We start from the raw sequence: 16,184 nt of genomic DNA on the forward strand, positions 1-16,184 counted from the left end.
CAGTCCCATGAGCTCCTCAGCCTCTGACTTCAGAGGCACACAAAGCTCAATAATTCCACTAATATCTTTCATAACACAAAATTATATTACATTGAAAAATGATAACCTATTGTTAGCTAACTCCATTTAAGACAGAAAAAACACATATTTATTTAAAATGAACAGACAATCCTCTACTTGGATATGCTGTGTAATGCGAAATCCTAACATCACAAACATGAACTTATTCTCGTCTACCTTTCAAACTGGTAATTTTGGGTGACTTACCTAATACTGGCAGGAGCAAGACCATCTCCCCAGGACTTCAACTTTAAAACCAAACCATGGAGTAACTTGCCCTTTTATTTTTTCCTGCTTCACTCAGACACCTGAAGAACTAAGTTAAGCCAACCAAATTTGTATTTTCTCCCTGCATTTGCTAGTATCTTGTGATCTTACTTAGAAATTCAATTTCCACATTTTCCTAATCAAGGCCTTTCATATTCATCCCTTTCTCTCTAGTCCTTATCTCCATGATTTCTTCTCCACTTTATTGCAAATCTTCTAGAGATGACCTTTATAGCTATCGAAGCTACCAGGGCAACCAGTCCATTGCTTTTCCCTGTAACATCAAATTCTCCCCAGCTCAAGATGTTATTCCTCACTTGCTATTGCAATACTCTGCTAACTGGCCTTCCTTCTTCTAGGCTTGAACTCCTCCAACCTAGTATTCACATGCATCCAGAGTGATCCTTATGAACCACAAATTCACTCATAGCACTCCATTCCTGAAGGCCTGACTCTGGTTTCCCACCCCCATAGGAGCCATTCCAAATTCTTCGGTGCAGATTCAGAGTCCACCATGATCTGACTCCCACTTCCTCCCCAGTATTCTTACAGCTTGCACCCCACACTCCAGACATGATGAGCTGTTTATTGAATGTCTGCGTAGCCTCACGCTTTTCCTTTTTTCAACTGAGCACTCTACCTAGCATGGCAATCCTGATTCTGTTCATCTAGCAGATGTAAGATCATCTTTCAAAGTACTGTTCAAGTCCCACCACTTCTTTGAAATCTTTCCTAACCCACCTCCCTTCCTGCAGTCGGAACTTCTCTCAAAGGACCTGTAACACTTTAATGCACTAATAGAGGCTTTAAAAGTTCATCAATGTGGTGGAAACTGTGCATTGTCTCCCTTAGTCACCATGTATCTTTTCTCTAATATCTCCAGTTAGAGAGATTAAAAAACTAGAAAATATTCTTAGATTCTGGATGTGAAAAATATTGCTTTGTTTGGCTGCTATCCTGCAGGACATGAGATGCGAGTGCACAGAGGCAATGACCAGCCTTAGTATTCCTGTATGTGGAAACCATACTCGTGGGTAGCTGGAGACACTCGTAGCAGCGGCATCAGGAGACTGCTGCCCTCTGTTCTGCTTCACGGTGCAAGGTTGAACTCAGCTCTCCTGTGGTGGATCCCTAATTCGGGCCCTTCTATCTGCTCCATGGGTTCTGTCAATATCTATTTCCCTTTATTATATTTCTTGGTGTCTGGTGTACCTGGAATAGTTTCTTTTTCCTACATTGAAATCTGATACAGTCTGCCTGTATTAAACTGTAACACCTCGAAGGAAGAAGCAAGGTATTTTCACTTTTATGTTTTTGGAGCTTTCCATGGAGTTGGCTCTCACCAAATAAGTGATTCATTACATGAGGCAATAACAGCTCCAAATTATACATCATACTAAACATAAATCTCACACTGACGCTCCAACTTCTCTTTAATGTTCTCCTTACTGGTCTGGCCAACACTGTCTCTTCCTGTGATTCAATCTAACAGTTCTAGTTACAATATTCTGTATACACACACACACACACATCTCCCCCCTTTCTATCTCTTTGTTCTAATGGCTCCTGCAAATGTCTTCTTCTCAACTCACATTTACCACTTCTGGCATGAAAAGACATAAATAACAGATCATAATCAATAATCTGCCCAATGATGGAAAGAAGTTATGCTTCTGGTGCTTTCTAGCATTAATCTTTGTCTCTCTATTGGTTAGTAACAGTTTTGGCTACAACTAAAAGAAAATCCAATTATAATTACTCAAACTAATAAAGATTAAGTTTTATTTCATAATGAAAAAACAAGGTGAGTGACTTCTGGCTTTGGTTTAGTAATTCAAGAATGCTTGGGACTGCTTCATACAGTTCTCTTGAACTTCCCCTCATGGATGCAAATGACAACACAAATTCTGGTGTTGTGCCTGTGCTTAAGGCAGAAACAGGAAAGAAAGGTAGAACCAGCCCCGCCTCTGCCTTTTATCTAGTGGTTTTCTAGAAACCACTCAGCATGTGGTCTGCTTTTATCTTATTTATGAGTACTGAGTCAGATGGCCACTCTTGCTATAGGGGAGTCTAGAAAAGCATATTTTCAGCTTTGAGAATAGAAAGAGGAAAATTGGGAAAATGGCTACTGGGTTAGCCAACCCAGAGTGAATACTGTATTTTCTAACTTATTTAATACCATCATTATTCTCTGGGCACGCTTTGGGCCTCATATTTGCCACCATCTCCAGGGGTGCTTATCGCAGGGCTGAATACCTGGAATATAAAGGTGGTCAATTATATGCATAACAGAATTTCTGTAATGAAAACTCCACCACTGTCTAACATGGAGTAGACTGGAAGAGATGAAAATACACTGACTAGATTCACACAAAAGCAAGAAAATGAGAAAGAAGGGTGTGAATTGCTTCCAGAGATATTTCACTATTATCAGTTGAGGGTCATTAGCCTCTTTAAATAGTAGCACCTAAATGGCATTTGCTTTCTGTGTTTATCATCATATGCTGAACTTATTTCTTACAGTTCTTTGGAGATGGCATAACAGTGTGCATGGTTGATAGGCACAAGCATTTTTTTTTTATGTTTATTAACTTTGTCTTGAGTTTAAACATGTTTGTGTAATTAAATGCTGGTTCATACACAACTATTTAAGTTATAGGGAGAAAGTGGAGTCTGAAAGATTTGATCCATCGTTTGTGACTAGTACATGAATGTTGCAAAGTTGAAATGTTTAGTTATCCCAGATTGACTGTCCTTAACATCAGGATCAACCATAAGATGAGCAGATGATGTTCTCATTTAAGATCTCGCCTCTCTGCTATTTCCCTGGTATTTATTTTTATCATGAAATAAAGTGAAAGAGGAGAGTGAAAAAGTTGGCTTAAAGCTCAACATTCAGAAAACTAAGACCATGGCATCTGGTCCCATCACTTGATGGCAGATAGACAGGGAAACAGTGGAATCAGTGGCTGACTATTTTTCTGGGCTCCAAAATCACTGCAGATGGTGATAGCAGCCATGAAATTAAAAGACGCTTACTCCTTGGAAGGAAAGTTACGACCAACCTAGACAGCATATTAAAAAGTAGAGACATTACTTTGCCAACAAAGGTCCATCTAGTCAAGGCTATGGTTTTTCCAGTGGTCATGTATGAATGTGAGAGTTAGACTATAAAGAAAGCTGAGCACTGAAGAATTGATGCTTTAAGAACTGTGGTGCTGGAAAAGACTCTTGAGAGTCCCTTGGACTGCAAGGAGATCCAACCAGTCCATCCTAAAGGAGATCAGTCCTGGTTGTTCATTGGAAGGACTGATGTTGAAGCTGAAACTCCAATACTTTGGCCACCTCATGCGAAGAGTGGACTCATTTGAAAAGAACCTGATGTTGGGAAAGATTGAGGGCAGGAGAAGAGGAAGACAGAGGATGAGATGGTTGGATAGCATCGACTCGATGGACATGGGTTTGGGTGGACTCTGGGAGTTGGTGGTGGATAGGGAGGCCTGGTGTGCTGCAGTTCATGGGGTCACAAAGAGTCGGACACGACTGAGCGACTGAACTGAACTGAATGTTAAAATGAATCTTGAGGCAGGGCTGCAGGAGGTGACTAAGAGAGGCAATTCCAAAAGTATACCTTAAAGAGGAACAGGAATGTCCTCTATGGCAGCAGTGTGGTGAAGTGGAATTGAAATGGGGAAAAGACTTTTGGTGGATTGTGTACAGTCGGGAAGATCCCCTGGAGGAGGAAATGGCAACCCACTCCAGTATTCTTGGCAGGAAAATCTCATGGACAGAGGAGCCTGGCGGGCTACAGTCCACGGGGTTGCAGAGACTCAGACATGACTGAGTGACTGAGCACGCACATACAGTGATCTCAGGACTCTTATTAGCACCGTCTAACAGATCCCCCTGTGTTCCTGTCATCTGGGCCAACAGTACTGTCTAGTACTGTCTAGTGTTTTAGGACTGCCCACTCACTGCTCTGCTCAGATTATTAGAACGAGTGCTTCTGTGATAATCACATCCTTCCCTCTGGTAGAAATTAGGTATCACAGCCCTTTACTAATTACAGGCTTGTGGTTCTGGTGCCCTCCCAATAGTAAATTGCTTTGAGGTAGCAGCTGGAAATTGGGGTAGTAAAATAAATCCAGAAGAGGCTCGTCAAGCTTTTCTTACCCATAAAATGAAAATAAAATGTCATATTTCACTGAAGTTCTATGAAAGGAAAAATTGGAAAGATAGTTCACGTTGCTTAGTAAAGAGAATTTTGCTATCAAAACACCATCATAGCCACTGTTAAAACAAAAATGCAATCAGGAAGATTACTTGAAATGTTTATATTTACTTGCAGTTTTCAAATTAAAGTGGAGCATCATGTGTCCTTGGGTTGCCATTCAAATTCTTTCTTCCTCTATTGAGTCTTATAAATGTAGTAACCGATAAACTTCTTTCTCTAGAAGTAGAATGAGCACCCCAAAGCTGATATTGTTTTTTTCTTTTTTGTGAGCCTCATTGCTTGTGTAATGCCTTTAAATCACCAACACATCTAGTTCAACTTTCTTATTCCATAGATACTTGTTTCTGATTTTAAAACTCTCATATAAAACTCCTGGCTAGTACTATTGAACTACCTTATTTGCAAGTCATATTGTGTTAGAATAAATGAGTTTGAGCAATTAGAGGCCAACCAGTTCTATTAATTTCTCATTGCAGCAGGACCTTTCCATAACACATCACTGAGAAATCCTGTTTCAGCTTGGGTATTGGCAACTCTGCTTTGTGTCCCCTTTTGGACAGCTGGCATACACAGCCCTTCCTTATATTTATCCCCAACCTCTCTCTTTCCACCTCCCACTTTCCCAGTTCTGTCGTTTGGAACAATACAGAATGTCTGTTCTTTAAGCCCAGCCAGGATGTCAAATAGTTGAGCTGAATGTCAGCTGACGAGTGAAAACGGTTCCCTCGGGATACAAGTCTCAGCATTCTGTTCTGACGGCTTTTAGTTCTTTCCTTTCTGTCTCTGGCGGATCTCTTTTCTTCTTTCTTTCCTTCAAGTGAAGAAAACACAGCCCAAGTGACACAGGTTAAGTGCTGAGTGAGAACACAAGCGCCTTTACCTCTGCTGTGTGACAGCCACACAAGGGAGACTACCCTTGTTCTCGCCTGCCTTTCCTGCTCCTTTACCGACCTCGCCACACGTTCTTCCAGTTCTGTGTGGTTTTGTGTGTCTCTGTGTGTGATCATTTCTGATCGAATTATAGCCCCAGCCTTGGGCTCTATTTCCCAGTTGGAGAATAACAGAGAACGAGTGTTTAGTATGGTTACCTAAACCTCAATTCGGGAAGAGGAGTCTAGCTCAGCCTCCTTAGCCTCACCAGGTGGATCCAATATCAGCAACAGGCTTCCCTTACCAGACGCTCGCCTAACGTCTGGGAGACACCCAGGGCAGGGTGAGCCTCGCGGTCTGGCCGCCAGGGGGAGCACGTGCTCGCAGCACAGGGAGTCCGCGCGTGGGCGTGGGCCTGGACGTGGGCGTGGAGCTGCGCAGAACGCTGCTGGGCCCCTAGGCTTGGGCTCCGAGGGCCGCGCAGGTCGCGTTCCAGGACATGGGCGACAAGTATGCTGCTCTGCTCAGGGCCCAGCTGCATCTGGATTTCATCCACGCCAACTCGTGAGTGCCCCCGTGTAGCCGAATTGGTGGGGAGGCTTTCCACACAATGCCCATCTCCTCGCCAAGTGCCCTTTAAAAAAAAAAGGAACTCGGTATCACTGATTTATGGATTTATTTAAAATGTATATGCTTTTTTTTTTTTAAGCAATGAAAAAGTGATGAAGATGTATATTCTAAACCAGGCAGAACTCCTGTGGCACTCTTCAATGAACACCAAGTGGTAGGAAGGCCCCACATTAATCACTAAACAAAACTATTTAATTGTAGGTCAGCAGAAGCCTCATTCTACCAACTTGGCCTGTCTATAGTCATTTCTCTACCGAACACGCTGACATTTTAAAGATTAAAGTTGCCCCCCAGAGAGCAATGGCAACCCACTCCAGTATTCTTGCCTGGAGAATTCCATGGACAGAGGAGCCTGGGGGACTACAGTCCATGGGGTCACAAAGAGTCGGACACGACTGAGTGACTAAAGCCAGAGAGCAATTTGTGTTTATTGATTCCAGCTTCTGTTGCCTCTGAGTCTTTCTGAAAGTGTAACCTCTTTAAAGACAGGAATCTCACATTCCAGTTCTTACTAGGACACTTTTCTTCTGTCAGGCCAGTATCCTTTTTGAATACTCTTAGAGTTTATTTCGAATATTCACATGGCAGAGGCAAATGACAGTGTTTTTCTCATCTGTTATTTCCAGTACAAAGCCTAGCAGTGAGTGCTAGGTTGATTTTGGGGAACCTTTTTAGTAATTTGGGTTTACCAAAAGTCCTGGTTGATAGAAAGAATGTAGTAGAACTGAAGCAACAGCAATGGAAGTGTGAAGAAACCAGGCCTTGCTGCTTGGGACAAACAGTGTACTTCTTACAGACCACAAAAGAAAACACCCAGGCAGTATTCAGCAGGTACTTAGTTTTAACTTGTTATCGTGGAGATGGAGAATGATTTAAGCTGGAAAGGATGGTACAAAATGTTAAACGTTAGCTGAGGTAGAAGTCAGATGAAGAGCTAGTAATTTTGAGTAAGTGGAAGAAAAATTACGAGTGCTGGAAAGGCTGGATTTTACCTTAGAAAGTTCTTTAGCCTCGTTTTTGTATAGTTTCTGCAGCTATTTTGCTCCCTAGCCACCTCCTCATCCCCAAACTACCTCCCTCAAACCACCCCATTATCAGTTGGTGGTCTGTTAACTTAATAACAAAAGTGACAGCAGCATGAAGCAGCAGCAACAAAATCAGCCACAACTTGGCCTGCTCTCAGGTCCCTGGGATAAGATTTTTTTTTAACTTTTTATTTTGTATTGGGGTATAGCCGAGTAATAATGTTATGATTGTTCCAGGTGAATAGTGAAGGGGTTTAGCCATACATATACATGTATCCATTCTCCCTTAAACTCCCTTCCCATCCAGGCTGCCACATTAACATTGAGCAGAGTTCTGTGTGCTATACAGTATGTTCTTGTTGGTTATCCATTTTAAATATGGCAATGTGTATACGTCCATCCCAAACTCCCTAACTATCCTTTACTTCCAGGCAACCATAAGTTTGTTTTCTAAGTCTGTGAGTCTCTGTTTCTGTTTTGTAAATAAGTTCATTTGTATCATTTCTTTTTAGATTCTACATATAAGGGTCATCATACAGTAGTTCGAGTTGATTTTTTGATTGAGACTTGCCTTTACTGAGACTTACCTCAGTAAAACAGCAGTGATTTTTTTTTTATTCCTCCTTTGCGTCACCCTCAAATCCAATCCTTCCTCAAGTCCTCTTCATGCTATCTCTTGTGTCTCAAATTCATCTGTTTCTCTTCATATTTAATGCCATCTCCTTTCTGGATATCACACAGGCTCTAAACTAGATTCTCTGCTTCCTGTTCTTGCTCCCCTGTGATCAGTTTTTCTGAAAGCTGCCAGAGTGAGCTTTTAAAAACTTACACCAGATACGTCACTTTATTAAAGCACAAAGATGGGTTCCAGTTGTGTGTGGACTAAGTATGAGCTCCTAACTGTGGAGAAGGAGGTACTACATGACCTGACCATCCTACTTCTCAGTGTGATCTCCTAGGTTTACTGTGGCGAGAGCAGACTGGCCTCCTTTGCTCTTTTCTGCTTCAAGGACTTTGCACTTCCTGTTCTTGCTAGAGGGTTTCCACTCTAGCTCTGCAAGGGACTGAATTCTCATCTTCCAGGGTTCAGTCCATGTCTTCTGTGGGAGAGGCTCTGCCTTCCTCAGCAGACTCTTCCGCATCACTCTTCCTCTATGGCACCAAATCATAATCTGTGTTATCATCTTTATATGTTTTACTTGTGTATTTTTCATATCCCCCACTAGCTTGAGCCCCTAAAGTGTAGAGACCATGTCTGCCCACATTGGCACATGGCAGAAAGTCAGTAAAAGTCTTGAGTGAAATAGTACAGAAGCTTATATGGCTTTCTTTTTTTTTGGTCAGAATGATTGAAGTTACTTTTCTGAAGGATTGTTTAGAAAGGCTTATGGTTTGAAGTACTGCTTTTGTAAAGCATATCACTGACACTTTTCTTTTGCTGTATTTTAGATTTTTAAGTACTAAATTTCTTTTGATTGAAGGACACCTTTTTGCAACAATTGTATTAGTGGGTTTATTTTAATGAAAAATTTGAAAGCTGACTAGAGTCAAGAGATCCCGCTGTCACCAGCATGGGTTTATAATTTAAGATTCCCAAAATAGATATATGTGTGCATTTTTAAAAAATAAATTTTTGGCTACAGTGTTGTCCTGTGGTCTGGGGTATTTGGGGTTGCTGAGACATTGCAGATGATCCTTTCTCCTGTACAAATGAACAGGTTTGGTTTTTTTAATTGTTGACCATCCTATGCTATTTCTTTATTGAGAAATGAAGGAAATTACAGATGGTTAATACTAACCATATTTTAACATATCAAAATGTTAAAATACTAACATTTTGAAAGCAAAGGTAGATGTTTGTAAGTCAAACAATGAAATCAGTGAGTATGCATAACAACTCTGCAGGGAAAAAAAAAAAATCACAGAACACTCTATGATAGCTGTATATAAGACAGTCTATTAATTTCTGTGTCATTAAAGCAAAAATTGCAATCTATGCTGTTTGTTTTTTTAAAACTTGCACCCAAGCTTTTCACTCTTATCATAAGAAGATAATATTTTCAAACTAGAGGGGATTAACAAAGTCTTTGAAAATTAACGAATTTAAGGTTTTTTAAAGGTTTAAATTAAAAAAAAATTTAATTCCATTTTAAATTCCAATTTAGTTATCCAAACAAAACTGGAGAGTTTTATAAAATTGAAGCAAGAACCTGAGGATTCCTTTTTCCGTCATCCTAACTATCCCAAATCTGGCAAATAGGGCCAAACTTAATTTCTCTCTAATAATGCAGGAGTGGCATAAAAAGACCAGTGAGTGGCCCTTCTGAACTACTCACAGATTAGAGTGAAACGGAGAAGGATATAATATTAGACAAATGAGCAAATGTTTGTTGATAAATGTGTTTCTCCTGCTTCTGCTACCTGTTTCCTATATATAAAAAGGAAATTGCTGACTGAATCTTCCCTTCATGCTGTGTTAAGGTTGCCGATTGAAATATCCACATCAGGAAATGGAAAGCAAATGTGGGAACCTGCAGGCGATTTGATTCCACCCACAGAGAAACATTCAGCCTTCGAAGTAGAAACAGTGATGGCTATCTAGTGCTTTCTGTGCCTAGGACTTGTCAGGAGGGATACAGGGGAGAGTGAATGCTGGTCATCTGTGAAATTATTTAAGGCGTGGGCTTTTCCGAGGTGAAAAGATTCCGCAGAAAAATGTAGGTTAGTGGTGCAGACAGGGGTACCCTGCCAATACGTGTGTCCGCAGATGAAATCTTAAGGTCTTTCAGTAAGTCTGGATTTTGGTCAAGGTTTTTCAGAAATTATTTGGCCTTAAATAATATAGTTTTAATGAAACATTCTCTGAAAAACTTAAATGCTTCTAAAGCAATATTAAAATGTCAAACTCTAAGTACAGTCAGGTCCTTGAAGTCTTTGTTTTATTAGGAGTAACTGAGATATTTTGGTGATAGGATTCTTAGCCCTGGATTTGTCGTGGAGTACGTGTACTTCAAAATCTTGACTGTACTGAGAAATTTCTAGAATAACTTCTTAATTGATTAGCTGCCTCAAACTAGAGAACACTGCATGTGTCTTGAACCTTTTACATTGATTACAGAGTTGGTTTAACTTTTATTTTCCCTCTATTTCTTCATTAGCACCACTCACAGTTTCCTTTTTGGAGCACTAGCTGAGTTGCTGGACAATGCAAGGTAAGGCTTATTGTAAACAAAGCTTATTCAAAGGAATTTTGTGACATTAATAAAGTCTAGCCATATTAGATGAAAATATGATGTTATTTTCTCCACTTGGAATGCTTCATGAGTTGATTTCCTATAAAATCAAGGTATGATATGAAAAAGAACAGTTGAAGGGAGAAATTATTCATTTTTATTCAGTTTGTATTTATGATTAGACTTGAAGTGCTGGTAAATTGGACATCTGTTTTTGTGTTAATAACCATGTAATGGGGCTTCCCTGGTAGCTCAGCTGGGAATCCACCTGCAATTCAGGAGACCCTGGCTCGATTCCTGGGTCAGGAAGATCTCCTGAAAAAGAGAAAGGCTACCCACTCCAGTATTCTTGGGCTTCCCTGTTGGCTCAGATGGTAAAGAATCCTCCTGCAATGCGGGAGACCTGGGTTTGATCCCTGGGTTGGGAAGATCCCTTGGAGGAGGGTAAGGCAACCCACTCCAGTATTCTTTCCTGGAGAATCCCCATGGATAGAGGATCCTGGTGGGCTACAGTCCATGGGGTCACAATTTGTCGCACAGTACTGAACGATTAAGAACAGCACAGCACAGGGCTCCCCTGGTGGCTCAGTGGTAAAGAATCTGCTGCCAGTGCAGGAGAGGTGGGTTTGATCCCTGGGTCAGGAAGATCCCCTGGAAGAGGAAATGGCAACCCCGTCCAGTATTCTTGCCTGGAGAATCCCACGGACAGAGGAGCCTGGTGGGCTATAGCCCATGAGGTTGTAAAGAGTTGGAGATGACTTAGCAACTAAAGACAACAGCACAGTATATATTATATATTATTTATTTAATAAATATATTCTCTGCCACTGATTGATGACTGTATTTCAGTGTTTTACATTTTCCCCTCATTTTTAGCTTTAGAAGGGAGGTGACTGTGACCATAGGGTGTAGCCATTTAACCAGCCATCAAGACCTCCTTCCTGTTCAGCAAAGCTCAACACTAAGTAAAAAGTCACTACCACCTCTTTTCGTGAAACTCTGCAGAACAAATGGAATCAAAAAAATGAGGGAAAAGAAGAAAAACATAAAGTTGGTTGGTCAGAAGAGCTGTGAACTCAACTTAGATAGAGTTAACAGGGATTTGGCCACTGCACATGAATGTTCGTGGTTAGTCTCTACAGGAGGGCAGGGTTTCTGCTGTTTGCTTCTGCTCAAGCTCTGAAGCAATATTCCTGTATCCACTAACCCTCTGTCCTACCAAAGTTCTGTTTTCAGCAACTTGATACCTGTAACTGTGAAAGAATGTACTGGTCCCATTTTGCCAACTGTCTTTTCTCCTATAAAGTTGTTTCACTTATTCATTTTAACAAAGGAGGCAAGTAATATCAGAGTATAGAAGAAATCAAACAATGGGACTAGTTTATGGAGAGTGACTGGCAAAGAAAGATTGACTGCAGACTCAGGGGAGTGGTAGAAATATGATCAATTGAGCAGTTCTTTGAGCAGCACTTGTAATCTGGTAGCACCTTGACCAAGTCTAGCTTGCCTCATGTTTGACTCATAGTGAAACTTTGTACAGTATTTATAAAGAATAAGAGGAAGAAATTGTTTATAAAGTTTGAGAAGATGCAGTGCCATGTGAAACAAACAAACAAACAAACAAACTGGATCCCATGCTTTTTATTCCCCGAGATTATATGTAGCAACTTTGAGACCAACTCAATAGGATCAGGCATGTAAGCAGGTGCTCTCTTGGGACCAGCCTGTGTCTTCAGCTTTGCCATTCCCAGGATTCTCCGTGGCCAGCCAGAACTCCTCAACTTGTCTGTCTTCAGGGGATACTGGAGTTTGTCACCACGGCTTAGATGCCAGTGATTGACAACAAATAAAGCTATTTAACAGACTTACTCAAGACACTCTGTCGATCTTATGAAGGTCTTCTTAAAGTCCCTGTGTTACTCTGAGATGTTATTTCATGTCATTGTATTCAAGATTTTGATGGTTTCTTATACTTGTCTAAATTAGAACTATAAGGTATTAAAAGAATGTTGTGGAAAGAGTAGGAAAAAATATAATGGGACAAGAAGAAAATCCTTAGGGGACTCCTAATACAACAGGTGTTCAGAGAGAAAGTACCTGGGTTTAAGTACAAAGCATACTATGAATGTCTTAACATGTTATAAAGGTGAATGACTTTTCTTTGTCTTACCCCATGGAATTTCTCTGTGAAGAAACTGTTTCTATGAAAATAATTTTAGGACAGTGGCATTTATTGAGCAATTATTGTATACATGGTACCTTGTATAATGTATGCTTATATAATGGAGATTATGATACCTGTGTGTCATGAGTTGTGGTAAGGATTAGATGGGAAGGTTTAAGAATACCTCATTCAGAATTTGTCACATAGAAAATGCTCAAGAAACTGCCATGGTAACTCCAGAATTTCTGTGGAGGAGGCATTAGAAGTAGCAGTTGGGTAGAGAAAGGAGCTAAGGGGCCAGCTTTGTATAATGAGGACAGTGTACCGACTTGATTGACCTAGGCTGGTTTTGGGTTGAGACTGACAGAAATTTTGGGAGACACTTAGGTTTCCCTGGCTGAGTCCCATTGGTTGTTACTATTCTGAGCTTCCTTCTAGATTCCCCATTTCCTCAACATCCTCACTTCCTCATCAGTTAAGACCTCATTGTCTTCCTCCTTCCTCTCACAGCTTTCATGTGGAAACCTGGATTTTCTGGCTCTTTTTCCTTGCCTTTTAAAGTTTTTACTTTAAAAATTAATTTATGAAAATACACAAATAGTATCCTTGAACTGTAGACAACTAAGAAAAAAACTAAGGCAGTAGTAAACTCATCATGGCGGGGGCGGGTAGTGTATACAACTTATTTCTCTGTAAAAGGCCAGGTATTAAGTATTTTCACCTTTGCAGGCCACATGTCCTCTGTTGAAGCCATTCAGATGTACCATTACAGTGTGAAGGCAGACTGTAGACAACATGTAAACAAATATGTAAATGACAATATGTAAATAAGTGGTCATGATTGTGTTCCATTAAATTTACTCACAAAAATAGTTATGGTCAAGATTTGGCCCATAGACCATAGATTGTCAACCTCTGACCTAGAGAAAACCACTGTTAACATTTGATTTCTTTCCTTATAGATACACACATGTATATCATATATATTCTTTTAAAATGTGATTATATGGTACACATAAGCAATTTTTTTGGTTTTAAAATATATGAAAATTTTTGTATGATTTCTGGATTATTTTCCAACCAACTTTTTTAATGTTCATATCCATTTTCTTGAGCTTCTTGTATGTAACTACCACTAAATTCTATCTCTTCTTTTAAATTTCTGAGTTTTAGGCTTTGTAACATTCTCAAATTATGAGTGATCATAAATCTTAGTCTACAAATGCAGGGAAGAATATTTTAGTAATTGTTTTTAAAGAAATTTAAGTGGATTTCTCCATTGTTTGTTATCTGACAGTAGATCATCTGTCACATGAGCAATTCAGATTAATGTAATTTTCAAAAACACAATATCAATCTGAAGCAATAATATTTTTATATTGTTTTCAGAGATGCAGGGGCTGCGAGACTTGATGTGTTTTCAGGTGAGCATATTTGCTTTTCTATTTTTTCTTCTAATGGAAAACCCATAGTTATTTTGATTTTCTTTTATTTCATGAAAATCAAACCACATTCTATAGATTATTAATGCAATCTAAGTGCTTCGTGAATTCAGGGACCCTGTGGGGAGCCAGGTTGAGAACAGTACACTCTAAGTGAAATTGTTCACTTGTTAGGGGACTCATTTACAAAATTAGATCTTCCAGGGTTTTGTGAAAGCAGCAGAGTGATTTGGAGCAGTTTGTCTGCCACGGGAAAACTGTTTTATTTTAAAATGAATATTAACTTGATGGGTATTCATAATTAACTATATGTCATTCCTAACTTATCACAGTTTTAAAGTGCATAACTGAATGTGCAGTATGAATGTTGGAAGGCCATAAAATTCAAACCAAGCATACTTTCTTTACTGACTTAATTTTCAGTCACCAAATATTTGTTTCACTTACTAGTTTTTTTTCATTAGAACACAGAGGAAGTTAGGTTTGTGATCCGGTCCTGTAGTTAACACTACCTGGAGAAACACCTGTTGTGTTAAAGCTGATCCCCAATCCAGATTCTGTCAGCTCTCCTGTAAATATTGGCTGTTGGTCACAGGCCAGAGGATGTGGTTCATGATGTAAATCCTTATCAGTATTTAAAAAACGACTCAGTTCAATTCAGTTTTCTAAGTGTTTAAGATTTTGTGCTAAGTGGGTGCTTCTGGCCCATGAGGAAGAGGTTTTGGTTCTGGTTCATGGACATCTTGAAAGATTGGAGGAAACAAAGTAAATGCCACTCTTTTTCCCTTTCTACTCCCTGGTTCTGAGAAGTTTGAGAAATAAAATAAGAGTGTTGGTCTTCATTGCTGATAAATTCTAGGTGGAGTGTGGAGCTCGGTGTGGGAGAGCGCCAGTCACTCGCTTTTATAGTGGCACCGTGCTCTCTGCAGGCAGCTCACTCTCAGAGGGAACAGGAGAGTTTTGAGCTGCACCTTCTCATAGGTTATTCTTCCCCAGATTACTAGTCAGATGAATGTGCTCATTGCTCCAGGAGAAGGTGATCAAGGGACAGAGAAGGGTGGGCCCCTTACCACTGCTGATTGAACTCCATTCCCCATAGGAGGAAATGTCAGCAGTGGAGAAAAAGTGATCTTCTATCCATATCCAATTATATAAGTGAAAATGGGATAAATGTCTCTTGCCTAGGAAAAACTCAAAGCATGGTAGGAACACAGAGAAAGAATGCCTCTTACTAAAGAGCCAGGGTTTGAAATATGGATGTGATTTGTGTGAAGTAGTGTAGGAAGAGAAGAATTTTCCTGTCTGAGGAATAATTGTGAGAAAAAGAATGGAGGTAGACTAGTTCGGAGACTCATTCATTTATTCAATAACAACTTATTGAGTGTCTATTACGAATGAGCCAAGCGGTTTTTCTGGGTGCTAGGGACAAAGCAAGGAGCACCATGTTTGATGAAGCCTGTGCACTCATGGAACATGCATTCTAGTGAGGATAGCTAGGCAATAAAGAAGTGGACAAGTAAATAATATACCAGACCATAATAAGTGCTTAAAAAAAAAGAAGGAGAATAAGAGCACAGAGAGTGATGGGAAAGATGTACTATTTTTCACGGGGTGATTAGGGAAGTTTACTGTAAATAGGTAATAAGCCAGTCAAGACCTGAATGACAATGAGGGAGTGAGCCATATGTATATTTGGAGAAAAAGCATCCAGGAGACAATGACTGGGCTAGGTTGACTAGAGCTAAGATTTAGAGCCAAATGGATGAGCACCTTGAATACCATGCTAAGGTTATTTTCTTTCTGTAGCTAGTGGACCATTCAATAGTCTAGAGCAATGTCATTTGGCAAATTAGAAATGTGCTCTTTTCTTTTTAAAGAAAGCTACTCCAGCAAGAGATTACAGGATGGCTTGTAGATGGTTTGCAGAAGTGTGAAAGGATAGCGGACAAGGGGGGCTGTGGAATGATCTACAGAAGATTTCATGAGGATTCAAACAAAGGCAGTGGTCCTCACGGTGGAGAAGGGAGAAAACATTCAAGCTGAATTTCATTCAGAGCACACAGATGATTGATAAAGGATTGAAGGCTTGAGAAGAATTATCTGGAATCACAGAGTTCAGCAAATGTGATCAAATGATCAGAATTCACACAGTATGTTCTTTTGGGGGAGTACAGGACACCAGCGGGGCATGGCAGTCTTCACTTCACCCCACTTTCTCTAGCACTTGGCATTATTACAAAAAATAAACAAGAATCTTTG

The 16,184-nt window shown here is 40.0% G+C and overlaps 1 protein-coding gene and 1 long non-coding RNA gene across 2 annotated transcripts in view; one reads left to right on the forward strand and one right to left on the reverse strand.

Moving 5' to 3' along the window:
- Positions 1-4,646: 4,646 nt before the first annotated feature.
- LOC145539015 (uncharacterized) lies at positions 4,647-5,790 on the reverse strand. The gene is made up of 2 exons (XR_014077505.1): positions 5,650-5,790; positions 4,647-5,372 (listed from the first exon to the last, which is right to left on the reverse strand). It is a non-coding gene; the product is annotated as an uncharacterized LOC145539015 (long non-coding RNA).
- Positions 5,791-5,794: 4 nt separating this feature from the next.
- The window catches only part of MORC1 (MORC family CW-type zinc finger 1), a 157,206-nt gene continuing 146,816 nt past the window's right edge, over positions 5,795-16,184 (forward strand). Inside the window, exons 1-3 of the mRNA XM_081573662.1 lie at positions 5,795-5,995; positions 10,245-10,298; positions 13,873-13,907. Of these exons, the coding sequence (XP_081429788.1) occupies positions 5,931-5,995; positions 10,245-10,298; positions 13,873-13,907 (154 nt within the window). The 5' untranslated portion in view covers positions 5,795-5,930. The remainder of the gene's footprint in view (positions 5,996-10,244; positions 10,299-13,872; positions 13,908-16,184) is intronic.

The sequence above is a fragment of the Giraffa tippelskirchi genome, chromosome 2, assembly GCF_054371585.1.
Source record: "Giraffa tippelskirchi isolate mGirTip1 chromosome 2, T2T-mGirTip1v1.2.pri, whole genome shotgun sequence".
In the NCBI taxonomy this organism is placed as follows: domain Eukaryota; kingdom Metazoa; phylum Chordata; class Mammalia; order Artiodactyla; family Giraffidae; genus Giraffa; species Giraffa tippelskirchi.